We start from the raw sequence: 15,591 nt of genomic DNA, 5'->3' as shown, positions 1-15,591 counted from the left end.
ATGAGGAACACTTCTGTATCCTTATGAATGCATTACTCGATAAAATAAGGAATCAGAATTCATCAATGTACAGAGAAACAGGATGAAAAGAAAATATTGCACAAGCCACTGTAAATTAATTGTCCTTGTTAAATTTTATAAACACTGTTTTATCACTACAGGATTAAATAAAACTATAGAGAAAACCAGTGTATCGGCTATTTTCTTTATATGTGTTAATAGAAGAAAGGTTATCATTTTCTAAACTTTAGAAATCTATAGGTTTCTAAATCAATATTTTTCTATTGAATATAAAAATATAAAATTATGTAACTCTGGGAGTAATGATAAAGCTGAGCTTAAATCAAGGATGGATGAATATAAGTTTGGATGGAACAAAATATTTGCTAGCGGCAGGGAAGTCAAGAAGAAACAAGGGAATCTTAGGAAAGAAAATGTAGAAGAAACAAAGAGGAAACAAACTCTAATAAGTGAGACCTTGAAAAAGAAGCTGAAACAAGGGAAGAGTACTGAGCAACTTAGCATCTGTGATAAAAAATATTCTCAGGAAGGTGTCAAAAAAAAGGACAAAGAAAAGCCAACTACAAAATAAGTTGGGAAAGAAAGCTTGTTAAACAGATTCTTGCCTTAATAAGTAGAAATATTCATTACAATTGATTGAACATTGTTGGAAGATCTCTGAGAATGGATTCTTTTTTTTTAAATAATGAGTTGTATTCTGCTATGTAACATCCAGACATTAGCATTACACAGTATGAAATTCATTTCTAGACTAAAAACAGCATTTGATACAGCCTTTAAAAGGGAAACACTGCAATTATATTAAAAATGAATGTGAACCTTATCTTAATGTTCATGTTTTTAAGGTAAATGTTTAATAATAATAATCATAATTACATCCTGCAACGATCCATTAACACCATCAAACAACAATATCTTATCTATCCTAGGTCCATGGGAAGGACTTTGATACCTGGGTAAAAATGCCAAATCTAGTCAAAACATCTGGCTGACTGACAAACCATAATAACAGTCCTTATATTAAAAGAAAACACTTGCATGCTGACAGTAGTACTTACTTGGCCAAATTCTAAGAGATTAAGTCTGTAGAAACTTCCAGTCTTTATCAGTAAACTGAAATTATATGTTTTTTCTAGTACTATTTTAATAGAATTATTTGAACATTATTTACATGTAATTGTTACACTAAAATTTGTATTTTGTTTTATTGTATTTGAAAAGGTGCAAAATTCATTGTGCATACTTTTCCTGAACTTCCAAACTTATGGCACATATCAAATTTCAGAATGTCTTGAACAAAAATACTATGCTTGCTGCTTTCCCAATATAAAAAATAGTTCAGATTTTAGAGAGACTAGACAGAAATATTTGTTCACTTTTCAATAATATTTGAATGAATTAAAACTAAAAATTTCTATTTCAAAATATTTAATAATCACTTTAAAAACTATACTTGGTTTTAATTGATCTTTTTGGCAAATCGTGCAGTTGAGTGCAAAATAAAGCTTCTAAAATAGGATTCTTCTTTTCTTGTCTATGTTTTTGTGATGAAAAAGGGAGCACTATGGAAGAAAAAAATACTGCAGATGGTCCATTTGTGTATATGAGCTGAGCATTTTACTAATGTTTTCAAACTTTGGTTTTCCTGAAGCCCTTCCACATCAAAATGATTGCTTTTATCTTAATCAAATATGCAAATATATTGTATTGTATTATTATATTACACTACACTACCACCCCATAGGAACAGTTTTAGCGAATGAAAGCCCCTCCCCAAATTAAGGCCTTTAAACATCGAAAGGGGGAGAGGGGGGGGGATTGGAAGTATGGGGGGGGGGGGGGGGGGGGGGGGGGGGTTTGCTTTAATTTTTTTTTTTTTTTCCCTTGTGGTTGGGGGAACCACCTCCGGGGCCCCGCCGCCCAAAGGGGGGGGGGGGGGAAAACCCCCCCAAACAGACCCCCCACCTTTTTTTTCAAAAAAAAAAAAAAACCGCCCTATTTATGGGACACACTATACTAATATCACAGCATAGCATAGTGTCCAAGGCTTGGCTCTCATTTGCTGTATCATCCTATCAATGCATTCAGTGGTCAAGGAACCACTATAATAGTTCTTTTGATTTTCACCACAAAGTTACAGTGAAATACAATTATGAATACACAGAGTCCTTGACTTACAATCACAATTGAGCCCAAAATCTCCATTACTAAATGAGACAGTTGTGAATAAGTTTTGCCTCATCTTATGTCCTTTTTTTGCCACAGTTGTTAAGTGAATAATTGCAGTTGTTAAATTAGTAGCACAGTTATTAAGTCAGTCTGGCTTCCCCATTGACTTTGCTTGTCAGAAGGTCACATAAGTTGATTACATAACCCGGGGATAGAGCAACCAGCATAAATACATGCCAGTTGCCAAGCATCCATATTTTGATCATGTGACCACGAGTGACCTTCTGACAAGCAAAGTTAATGTGAAGCCAGATTCACTTAATAACTGTGCTACTAATTTAACAACTGCAATGATTCACTTAAGAACTGTGGCAAAAAAAGGACATAAGATGAGGCAAAACCTACTTAACAACTGTCTTTCACAATCATAAGTGTGAAAAATGATCATCAATCACTTTTTTCATGCCATTGTAACTTCATGCCATTTGTCATTAAACAAATGGGTTGTAAGTCAAGGACTACCTTACTGAGGAAGATACTTTTAACAGATTTATGTCTATATGTATTTTGATGGGAGGAAACATGTAATATTACATGTTTTAAAAATTCTATGAAATTCTATGAAAATTAGAACTATGAATTTCATCTACTTCCATTCTTAGTGTTGTTATGAGTTGGGTAGCATACAAAATGATGATGATGTTTTCACTATATCCTGAAAAGTTTCATTATTGTCTATATATATTATCTTAAAAAGCTGAAAGAAGGCTGGCTCAAACAATAGCTCCATTTTGGTGAATGACTGATTGTGAATGAGTGATGTGTCTGGGTATCTGGCTTCTGCTTCTCTGTTCTCCCCCCAAATAAACAGAAATAGTTTCACCTGTGAGACTTCTGAACTGAGAAATCATATTATGATTCATTATATGCTTTGCAAAAAACAGTTCATACACCATGAACAAACTTTGATTTATTATTTAGAGTTCTAAAGAACACAACAGACCAGCTGTCTGGTTCAGACAACACAGTAAGTAACTAACATTTGGTTCCTTTCTACTATTGTGGATTTCAGGAAGAACCAGTTGTGAACGAACAAGCTGCATGTCTAGTTTGCCATGCACACTGGATGCAGATAATTTTCCCCATGTACTAAACTCATGTTAACACTTTAATACCCTTTTATGGCTTATATGCAGATAATCAAATAGAAGACATTTACAGAATTCCACTTCAATTGACACATTTCTAAGGCCAGTTGAGAATGAGAAGAGATACTGTATGGTGCTCACACAGTATCAGCCTTTTAAGACACAGGTAGTCCTTGAGTTAACTATAATGGAGCCTGCCTATATTCTTGGGAAGCCATAATGCTTGCCTGCCCCAGATCTTCCAAGGCCTTCCCCCACCCCTGAGGCATCCATACTTTGTTTCCCACCCATCCAAAGCCTTGGGCCTGCTCCCTCCCCCAATCCCCGTCCCCCTGCAGGCCTTCAGTTTGCTTTTCACTCAGCCAGTCAGGGGAGTCTCAGGCCAGCTGACAAGCCTATCAGTGCAGCTTACAAGCTTTAGGCTTACTTCCCACCTGCCAGGACTTGGCCGCCTCCTCAACTGGTCCAGGACCCAGCCACACCTAACTTACCCTTCTGTTTTTTTACAACTTCTGAGAGACGTGCCCAGCCAATGCGGGAGCTCAAGTTTCTTATAGAGAAAGCCTCATGGCGGTGTTATTCGGCAAGCAGCTGCTATTTCCTCAATCCTTTTGAAGCCTCCATTTTTAATGAAAGCTTCATTTTTAATAACAGAATCTTAAAAGTCTGGCTGAGTTTCCCTTTTTTTTCTTCCTCTCAAGAGAATCAAGTTGGGCCAGCCTTGAGTTTCTTTCTCATTCCCTGTTGTATTTCAGGGCTAAGCAGATGTTTTTGTAATGTAACATCTTTCAATGTAATTCCTTTTGGAAGTTCTCTATACATTTATGCAAAAAAATTTTTTTACAGTTTTTGGACAGGCTGAAGAAATCTCTTACTATATTGAAACTTATGCAACATTTTACAGATATTGTGCTTACTATGAAAACAACTGTATAACTGTATATATTTTATTTTTAAAAATATATTTAAATATTCTTTGTATTTACTTGGTGAAAACAAATACTATATTAAACATATGATCTGGAATCTGGATCGTATCAACATTTAGTAGTCTTTATGGCAACATTTTACTTTATATTTTGGATTAAATCAAAGAATGTTGGAGTGTATATTACTACACAGTGGTATATATAGAATAGAATACTTTATTGGCCAAGTGTGATTAGACATACAAGGAATTTATCTCCGGTGCATAAACTCTTAGTGTACATGCAAAACAACAGATTAGTGATAATCATAATAATGATATCAATAAGAGAAGGTAGTAGAACAGATGAGAAGTATGAAATTACATGAATAAATATACTAAGACATGACAGTTCTATGGAAATTAGGTATTCAGCTGAGCAGTGGCACAAGGAAAAATATATTCTTGTTTATTTTATATTCTATAATTTTGCCACAATTGTATCTTGCTACCTATTATAGTTAAAACTCAGTCTTTATTATCTGGGACAATATATGATTTTTCAGCTATCACCATGAAAATAAAATAGTTTTATTGTGTAGTAAAGATTTGTCAGGATGTAGCTTTTAATATTTGAAATGTGATTCCATGGATAATCTTCACTGGGTTAGACTTCTCTGTGAACTGTGTCATGACTCTGTTTCCACTTCTAATGCATACAGCTGTATTTTGCCTTATCATCTTGATTTGTTGTCAGCTGCAAAGCTGACAGTTCTCATCCATATCTCCAGAATATAAACAAGTTAATAATCACATCCATGGGATATCTGACTTGTTTACTGTACAGTATTCCATTGTGAAAAATGAACTTTTACAGTGTTTTACAGTGTTTTCTGGTTTTCTGTGCTCTTTAAGAGGACTTTGGTTAACCTAGGACTTTTTATGTTTATTCAGATATCTTTTTGGTGGAACTTTGTCAAAAGGTTTGTGGAAGTGAAAGTAACTAACCTTGCTATAGTATCCCCAGTTACTTACATATTGGAATAGTTCTATCTTCTAATACAGGAATTCTCAAATTTTACCATATAAAATGATAAATGAATTTGCTTATTTCTGCCTATCCCACTAAGGGTTTAATTGGGGTTTGGCAAGAAAAGAAATGAACCATCTATTCAAAGATGTAGCTTTCTTTATATATTCTTGACAGTTTACTTTCAGTAGTATTGCTGGATTGTATTTTTAAAAACTTTTTTTCTTACATCCTACAAAAACACTGTTTTTTCTTTTGCTTAACATCATTTTTATTGAAGACATCTTAATAAAATAAAAACTAGAAAATAAAAGTAATAAAGAATAATAAAGTTAAAAAAACGAAAAAGGAAAGGAAAGGAAAGAAAGATGATTTGTAAAGTCTTCATTAACCTTAATCATATTGTACTATAGAAAACCATGCCATCCAAACTTCAAATTGTGTGCTTCTAATTCTAAAATTATTTTATTTCTCAGCAAAATCTTCTTTTTCATCCCAACTAAGCAGCAAGCTGCAAAATATGGTTTCAAATCAGGCAGTTCCAATTGTCCTTGTTCCTTTGAAATCATTTTCTGTTTTCAAACACCAGACTTAGTCTACAAAGCCTGAATAAATAACTTTATAAAAAATGGACTATCCCTTCCCTCCACCCTGTTGTATCTGACACAGGTTTTGTGACTCCACACTTTGAGACATCCTGCTATGGTATTTATAACAAATGTCCGGATTCTACAAGCCCATGGCAGCAGGGACATGAAAAGCTTGAACAATACAGGCTTAAGGGTCTACCAAACACCTGCTTGCAGAGGCATGCAAACAGATCATCTAATTCCTGTGTGCATCTGAAATGGAACCATCCAGCAACATTTCAGTTTGTTTATTAAATTTAGAAGTTTTCCAACTCAGACAGCTCTGGGCTGCTTATATGTTGAAAAGTTAGAAAAATATAATAATAAAGAAAAATAAATCTCCATCTAGAAAAAAAAGCATTCAATATACTAATAAATGCTTATAGCATCTTCAACTACCACCAAAAAGTTATTATTTCTTTCCATTAGATGGTTTGAACTTTTTTTTGGTTTTTTTTTGCTGCATGCAGCATGGGGCTTTTGGATGTTTACTAAATATGATTGTCTCAGGTAACAACATTTAGAGTTTTCACATTAATTATGCTCAATTTTGATATTTTAATAAATTGTTGTCTCTGTAGTTCAGTTGCCACTCATTGTAGAAGCTTGTAGAAGCTTGTTTTATATTTTAGAGAGTACAAGTAGGTTGGGTGTTGTGAGGTATCAAGAATGAATGAATGAATAAAATCAATACAATTGTTATATTCTTAAAAAATAAATCTAGAAATTTGTCTATTGATTCATGTAACTTACCAAAATCATAAAATCATTTATATCTTTTTTCTAATTCAGTATACAGCCAGAGAGATGTTTTGCCTTATATTATCAATAATGAGGTTGGTAATATTACCTTATTGTGGAATATATAATAACTATACTGGAAATTATTAGAATTTTAAAAAGGTAATTGGAATTTGTCACCAATAAAGATAATCTTGTCATTTTGGAATATTTTTCTTTCAATGAAAAGAATTTTTTATTAAAATCCCAATTGATTTTCAATGTATATTTAAGACTTTCACATGCTATCATTTTAAATTGCATCCCATATGGATGATTGAGAAGTAAAAAATAGTCATAAGTAGTGCTTCAAGTTTGTCATTTAACAGCATGAAAGTTGCATATTCATTGCATCAAATAGATTTACCGATATATCTAAATTCATGAGTATGTTGGGCCAGTTCATAATTCTAATTATAGCCATTTGGTATTTGTGTTGTATGAACTCTTACCCAAAAGCTTCATTGGAAGCAGATATGAAATAACTTTGCTTTTGGAGAAACGATATAACCAAAATCACCAATTAATGTTTTTTCTACCTGAAAGAAATTACATCTTACTAAATCATCAATTGTGTAGTTAAGAGTGCTATTACTTCTTGATGACAAAGCATTGTTATAATATGAAACTTTGTTTATTAGCAATGCAGTTACATTCATAATCAGCTGTTAATGCAAATAGCTATTTCTATCGTTTTCTGAAAAAAATTAAACTGGAAAAATTTCTGGAAATCCTTCTTACGCAAATTAGGCTTATCTGCACAAAATATTTAATGTAAGAATACTTTCTTTTCCACCCACAAATGAACAAAACAACCCTCTTAAAATAGATACTTAGAATATTATATTATTTTAGTTTTTAAACATTTGTATAATATATTCTTCCTGATAAACATTCATAATTTTTGTGTTTTTATAGTAAATATAAGTACTATACATATTTTTTCTTACATACTCGCTAGAGATAACCACTTGGGGGAAAATGATTAAACTCTCCAACTGGCAAGGTTGGCTAATACTATGTTTGGAATTGCATCCTTATTGTTAGTAATGAACAGTGTGAAACATACAATTTTCTATACAAAACTTAAGCACTAGAAATTTTTCTGCCTTATATCATTGAGCATGGATAAAGTCTAGAAGTGATAATGGTCCAATTCAGTGTTTCTGAAGAGTCACAGCTTTGTGAATAATAGGAATAATTGTACACAGCATAGGGAATAATTGCAAACTCTTGTTCTGGGATATGTTTGTGATGCTTATGAAGTTATGAAGCGTCTCAGAATTCTAACTGTGCAGCTGCTACTGACCAACATCCATTTGTGGATGCCCCCGATGGGCATGAAAGAGATTACATTTTACAATCCAGAGATTTGTTTGTTTTAATAATCACTAGTTGACTATTCTAACATTTAAATAATGCTTTGAAAACCAAATCTTCCAGCCTATAGTGTATTAATGGCCAATTTTAGCCATTAAATTCACATACCTGGGCTTGATCTAAATTTTAAATTTTAGTTTTTGAATTGTTAAAGATTTTGCAAGCTAAAATGTATTAACAAAACAATTTTTCATTATGACTTAGCTTTAAACTTAATATATCAATTTTTCTTACTTTACTTGCATTTGACTTTCAATGTTAATATTGATTTTCAAACACTTTTCCTCAGGTAATTAATAATCATCCAGTTTAAAACTCACAGCCTTCCATTCCTCTAATAATTTATAAAGTTCCAGGATGTGGTTGTCATTAGTACTTAAAAGATACTCTCAATATCTTTCCAAATTAAAAATAGAGGCACTGAAATATATAGATATGTATCCATGTGAATGAACTTATCCCCAATCCTGTCAATGGAGAAGTTAATGATTATGCTGACATGATGGAATAGTTTTTCTGTGTTTCAGAGGTGGGCTCACAGAAATGTGAGTGGTTTTATGCTTAGGTATTGAATTTAATTGATTTATTTATTATGTGCTGTCAAGTCATTGTCAACTCTTAGCAAACACATAGATCAGGGGTGTCAAACTGGATTTCTTCAAGGGCCGGATCAGCATTTTAGTTCCCCTCTGTGGGCCACCGGCAGGGACAGATTCCTCCTGCAGCACCCTGCTGGCCAAAATGGTGCATGGGGGGTCCGTGTGTGGCCCCCTGCACCTCATTTTTGCCCCCCATGGCCTCCTGCAGCAATCTGCAGGCTGAAAACAGGCTACATGGCCCATTTTCAGACCACTTTTGGACTGTTTTTTGGCTTGTTTTCAGCCCGTATTCGGCCGATTTTTAGGCTGGTAGAGTGCTGCAGGGGGGCATAGAGGGTGAAAATGAGGTGCAGGGCCCTCACACATGGCCCATTTTAGCTGCCAGAGGCACCGCGGGCCAGTCCTTTGATATTTCCAGCCAGCCCCACGGGCTGGATTTAAGCATCCTGCAGGCCGGATCCAGCCCCTTGAGTTTGACACCCCTGACATAGATATATCTTCTCCAACATTTGACCTGTTGTCAGGTTTGCAATGGTGCATCCAACACCATTTTAATTGAGTCCACCTGCCTTGCTACTGGTCATTGTCTTCTCTTTCCTTCTAGGTTTACCATCTGTTCTTTTTATGAGTCCAAAACATGAGAATTTGAGCTAAGCTAGCTGCAATATTTCAGAATTTTTCTCCATCACCAAAATACAAAAGTATCAACATTCATTCTATCATGTTTCAAAGGGCAATTTTTGCTTCCACAGATGGTCAGAATTTTGATTTTTTGGTATGGACCTGTTACAATATCTCAATATGTTTTCCAAGGCCTTCATTTCTACCCTACTGAGTTTCGGTTAGTGGCATATAGATGCGGTTAAAAGTATTAGTACCCTTCCATTCCTGCCTCCCAATTCCAATAAGTTGAAACAGATGCAAGTAAATGACATCTATTATTCTTTTTTTCATAATCCATAGAAAAGGCACTTATATTTTTTTGCAAATAATAAAATAAATACAATTGTTCTTCAATTTAAGACAAGCTTGAATATTTGGCATCTCCCTTTTCATGTAAAGCTCTATTCTGCACTGGATGATTATTTTGTCAGCATAAAATTGCATCCTGTTAAGTCTCCCTTGTATGCTTCTTTGGTATCTGTGTGTAGTCATTTCTAATCTATTGTCTGCTGTATTATTCCCAATTCACTGTCACTGTTTGGTTCTTCTGTTACTTGCAATATTTCTGTAGATAGTCCATCAAATCCTATAGTCTTCTGACTGATTAATGATGGAGTGCATATGTACACGTCCTTATTAATAGGGATATGTTTTAAAGTTGAATTTAATATTGAATTAACTCTATTTAACATATTCTTATTTGTGTGCAAAGATGATCTCTACAGAACGTTAGTATTTATGAGTCATGTGGAACCAAAATTCCATTTTAAATAGCAGTGCGTTAGTTTTAAATCTGCCTCTGTGCTATTTGGATTTATTTTTTTTTTTTAATGAATCAAGATAGGTATGGCAACTATCCTGATCACTGTCCACTAGAGAGCAGCACTGCTTTTATATCTGAAATTAAGAAGTGCAAAATACATGGATCACTTTTTTCTCTATGTTGTTGTCAACTGATTCTCTAAGCAGAGCATACTTGCAAGCCGGTTTATGTTTAAACCACTATGGATTATTTGTGTAAAATTAACCTTTCTGGCTGAGAGCTCAGTTTTACAATTTGATTATTATAGCTGCTTCTCAATAATGGGAACTGCACAATGGTACTACTTATAATTTCCTTTTTTAACACAGAAATACTGAATTTTGCAGGAAACTAATTCTTTTTCAGAGTACAAAACGTTGTAATAACCTAAGAGACATACTAAATAACTATTAAATGTTGATACAAAACAAATTGATGCTTTTTGTAGTGTTTTTCAATATTAAATAACTGCACGTGCCATTCTGTTTCTCAAGCTATAATACTTATGGTTTGGTTTGAGAGTTGAATTGTGGTAACTGCATAATAAGAAGAATAAAATGAAACTAAACAATACAATTGCAATCATACTTTTCTAGACAGAGCTGTGAATCTGCCAATATAACAAAGTGGCAGAGAGGGGGCTGAGGAGAGACTGAGTGCTTGCCTGCCTGCCTTTTGTGGCTTTATTTTGTTTGAAGCACAGCCAGAGAAAAAAAATAAAATTGCTGGGTATGTACAGTATATGAAATTGTAGAATCTACTTGTTTTAGAAACTCTGTTTCACCGTGTAGTTACTTCCTAAAGTGACTTTTGTTTATGACTTACAGCTCTCTTTATGTTACTGATAAAAGAACAAGAACAATTGTTTTTATTAGTTTGGACTGGTTTATGCTAAGTTTATGGTTTACAATAGTTACAAGATTGTAGATTCTTTTCACGTCTGCTCAAAGACTATCCTGGTATTTTGGATTGGAAGACTAATTCATTGTACAATTTCATTATTCATTTGTCAACTTTGGGCTAATTATTTTTATACAGCTAGGGCTTGGGCCTCTGGTGATGGTCTTTCTTACTAATAGGATTCTGTCTGCTTCAGCAGGCAATAAATGAAAGCTACATGCAGAGAGTAGGAAAAAAAAGTTGTAGCATGAATGGGCTATTATAACATTCCTGGTTAATTTGAAAAGAGGAAGAAATTGAACTTGGATCAGAACTACATGAAAGAAAGCATGCAGTTGGAAAGTGTTGCAAATCTTTTGTAGCCAGTGATTATATAAGTGAATAAACAATTAAAGTCTTTTTTTAAACAAAAGAAACAATGTAGTGGCCTTCTGATTCTGAAAATGGTGATTTCTAAATCAACTTATAAATTTTTATCTTTATTTTAAGAGTGAAGAAGAGATTGGGAGCAGCATTAGTTTAAAAAATCAGCAGATTATTACATTAAAACAGGATGTCAGACCTGCGGGCCAGATGCAAAGGGGGGAAAGTTGCGATACATCATGTGATGACATGACGACACAAGTTTGACACCCTTACTTTAGAATTCAAATCAGGAATATTTTTCATAATTAGACTTTGCTTTACTGCTTCCTTTTAAGGACAAGGGTAACCGTATGTAATCTGAAGGGCTTTTTTTCTTTATGGAGGCTTTCCTTTTAAGTGTAGATCTCTTTTTCAAAGTGGATGTACATTAAAATGATCAGCATTTAATTTCAAAACTTATGATTTATGACCATTCATTTAACGATTGGTCAAAGTTACAGTGCTGCTGAAAAGAGTGCGTTATGACTGATCCCCACATTTATGACTGTTGCAGCAATCACGTGATCAAAATTCAGTCTCATGGCAACTGCGATGTATTTACAATGACTCTAACATCCTGGGGTCATATGATCACCCTTCCTAGAGGGCTTTCAAACAACAACGCCTTGGGTTATTTATAAAAATAATAAAGGGTGTGTGTGTGTGTGTGTGTGTGTGTGTGTGTTTGCATAGCAAAAGAGAGAAAGGCAATGGGAAAAGCCAGATTTGGTTATTGACTCTGTGGTTCATTTAATTACCATGGTGATTCACTTAACAAGAAAAAACATTGTAAATATAGGCAAAACTCACTTAATGACTGCACTGCTTAGCAGTTGAAGTTCCAATGCCAATTATAGTCATAAATGAAGGACCTGTAGTCTTAAAATCAAAATCATCCCCCATGCACTTTATATGCCAGGGTTGTACATACATATAGATAAAATAGACAAAGGAGTGGGTTTTTAAAAATTATATAGTTTAATAATTTCAGGTGTTTTATCTTGAATGTATATAAGTTGCATATTCCTCCCTTATAAGAAAAATGTGAACATATGTATATAGAAGTTACAAAAGCTGCAGAGCAACCTGGTGAGGTTACAGATGAGAAATGTCTATGTATAGATGCCTTGGATGTATGGGACTGTATATTTCTTTGCCAGGTTTCCTAAGTAGATTACCTCCATCATTTTAGAGCCAGTGTATTCTCCATTAAGTCATTGTTCAACATGTTTGTGTATGTTTTCTTTACTGACACAAGTGTCCTTGAATGTTGTCTGGGTGTTAATTTTACTAAAGTAATGTTTACCTCCCACAACCCATAATATTTGTGACCACACTTGCTTATCCTTTTAAATAGATTTGTCTTTAACAGTAAAATGCTGTGTGAGACACTACTCATCATCTGACTTGCATAAGTGCTTCCAATATTAGCTTGTCTTAGATATAATAGCAGCATTAATCCCTGCCACATGGGAAGTTAATACTTGTTTGAAGGTGGGCGGTACAGATTTCTTACTGTTACAACAAAATCTTTTTCCAAGAGATTTCAAAGAGTTTTTTTTCTTAACTAATTACTTAAGTGACATGAAAAGCACCCAACCAGAATTGACCCCATTGTGCCTTTGGGCTATGTTTGCTTTTATAATAACATTGACTTTATATCGCTTGCAGTTTAGACTAGAACAAGACTAAAATGAACCTTGAGGCTATGAAAAACCATGAAAGCCCTAGCTCTGGTGCTTTTATTATGTGAAATCAAGCATAATCGACTTCTATAGTCCCAAGACACAAATGATAAAGAAATAGATTAATAAGAGTATTGTTTACTTAATTATCACCCTTTCCAAATTGATGGGAGAAACATAGATTTTAACATTTTGCTGAAAGAAAAAGACTAAGCGGCACTATTGGCATTGCTTTGATGGGAATGTGTTTTTTTTCTTCTTCTTAGCCGTGAAGAGTGAAAATAGTATATTTAATCTAAATAAAATAAATACATTGACCTATGAAGAGTGCAGTTAGGAAAGGCTTATATTTTCCTAAATTAGTATAATGTGTTACAAGATTTTGATACTGATATACTTAATATTTAAAAAAAAGAAATTACTTTTCATTTAAAGAGAATCTGCTTCCTGCTGAAGAGGCTAATATTTTAATTAAGTCTAGAGTGAAGCTTTTTGAGTATCTGCTGATAAACTCCCACTTTTATGTTGATGGTAATTAAACAGATCCCTAAGGAGCCCAGGAGGCGCTGCGCAAGGCCCATGCTAATTGTCAGACATGAGACACTGACCAGTTGGTTTGCTCTTGAATAGCTGATGGCGTGCTGTCAGCACAGCAGTTTTATTTTTATGTATTGTGAGCTGTTGTCAGGGCTAACTGGGTCCTATTGTGGCTGAAGATGTTGCGCAAATTGAGGCAGATGGCTCTGATTCAGACACGTGTCATTCAGAAAGGGGAGAGGGAATTGGCCCCGCAAAGTGGGGTCACTGTGGGTCGCAGACCTGCTCCACACTTGTTAGTGTTTTCAAAAGCCCATGTGCAGCAACTTTGTTGTGCCTTGGGTTCTCCCTGGTTTTTTTTTTTTTTCCACGCAGAGAAGGGGGGGCAGTTTGCTTTGTGGAAGGTTGAAAAGTAGCCTCTTGCTATGTCTTCCCATCCTGTCTCTTGGGTCTGGCTCTGCATGTAGAATGAATTAACGGGATTGACAGAAGTTCATTGTGCCTAAAATGGCTTTTCAATCAGTTGCAGTGCTTAAAAGACTAGTTTTGCTTTTAATTCCATGTAATGAGTAGGTTTTTCATGTTTTGGAATTTAGTAATAGAGGATTATAGCTCATGGTTCCTTTTATTGGCTTAAAGTCATTAGAAATCTATTTAATGTTCCAATATGTAAAACTGAAAAAGATTTGTTAATTTGGAAAGTTTGAATCTTTGAGGGTGCTTAAGAGTATATGTTGATTACCATATATGTTATATTAGCAAGATTTTGACTCCTTAGTGAATGCAGTTAACCTTCAGATCAGTTATGTGCTCTGCGAAGCTGTTTCAGGCAAAATTCAAACTTAACTATTATGTTTTAAGCATTTGTAGTATTCTTCTATGCAAATTATATAGATATCATTATATAAAATTGTATTATTTTCATATAGCGTGGTGCAGTGTTAATGGTTTGGCTTTGGAACAGCTTTGTATTCTATGGGTGTCTTGTGAAGTTTCATCCCTTTAATCACTGAAACAAGCGCTGCATTTTATGTTAGTTTTCTAGGGAACCACTCACCAATTTTGTTTTTAATCTGTTAGGTTTGCGGCTAAAACTGTGCACAGTGGGTCACTTGTGCTTGTCACAGTGGAGCTGGAAGAAGGATCCACAGCACAGCTCTTCATCAACACGGAGAAGACGGTGATTGGCTCCATTCTTCTGCGGGAGCTGAAGCCTGTCCTGTCCCAGGGGTAACCCGCTTACATCTGGACTTCAGAATCTGGCACACCACAACAGTGCCTGGCATCCACTACGGCTGCCTTTCGTTTATAATAATAGCCTTTCCATCTGGCGGTGGGGGAAGAATACACTCTTGACATTCTTGTCTCCTGTTTTAGAATGCTATAGTGTACATCTATCACACAAACAAGTATATTGTTCCACTCCCCCACCCCCCTTTTTTCTAACCAAAGAAATACGCATTTTACTCTCAGTTAAATTTTAAATGTTACTTACACATTTCCCTTTTAGCCTGATTTTTCCCTTCACTCTGCTGGTTTTATTATGATTTTTTTTTTAATTTTCTGCGAAAAAAGCTGACTTAGAAAACTTAGTTTAAAAAAATCAGTTTAATTAGAGCAATTAAATAATGTTTGTGGAAATCAGTCTGAAATGGTTCATCATGAGATAAGCTTTTGGGGAAATGGAATTTGGGGGCAGGGCTATCATTTTAAAGGAATCACATTTTTAGTGTTCATTGCCCAATGGTTACGCCTGTATTAATCATTTATTTGTATCTGCTTTCTGTAGCTGCCATAATTCCTAAACATTGAGATAATAATAAAGTCACATTATGATAAATATGGGGTTTTCTCTTTTTTCTGAGAATTGGTGACACCCCAACTGATGTGTGTGTGTGTGTGTGTATCCTACATATTTAAACACTACTAGTTTGTT

The 15,591-nt window shown here is 34.5% G+C and overlaps 1 protein-coding gene and 1 long non-coding RNA gene across 3 annotated transcripts in view; both read left to right on the top strand.

The window, feature by feature from the left end:
• Window positions 1–15,495, top strand: part of AP3B1 (adaptor related protein complex 3 subunit beta 1) — a 158,682-nt gene extending 143,187 nt beyond the window's left edge. For both annotated transcript variants that reach the window (XM_026670594.2, XM_026670593.2), the window contains exon 27: window positions 14,736–15,495. In XM_026670594.2, coding sequence (XP_026526379.1) covers window positions 14,736–14,889 — 154 coding nt within the window. In that variant the 3' untranslated portion in view covers window positions 14,890–15,495. The remainder of the gene's footprint in view (window positions 1–14,735) is intronic.
• LOC148132556 (uncharacterized) lies at window positions 2,041–14,321 on the top strand. Its single transcript, XR_015748204.1, has 2 exons — window positions 2,041–12,271; window positions 12,303–14,321. It is a non-coding gene; the product is annotated as an uncharacterized LOC148132556 (long non-coding RNA).
• Window positions 15,496–15,591: the final 96 nt, after the last annotated feature.

This window comes from Notechis scutatus, chromosome 2 (assembly GCF_049901735.1).
Source record: "Notechis scutatus isolate UNSWTSFEM ecotype Mainland chromosome 2, rNotScu1.2, whole genome shotgun sequence".
Taxonomy (NCBI): domain Eukaryota; kingdom Metazoa; phylum Chordata; class Lepidosauria; order Squamata; family Elapidae; genus Notechis; species Notechis scutatus.
Note: the sequence above shows the minus strand (reverse complement) of the source record. Positions and strands in the feature narration are given on the sequence as shown.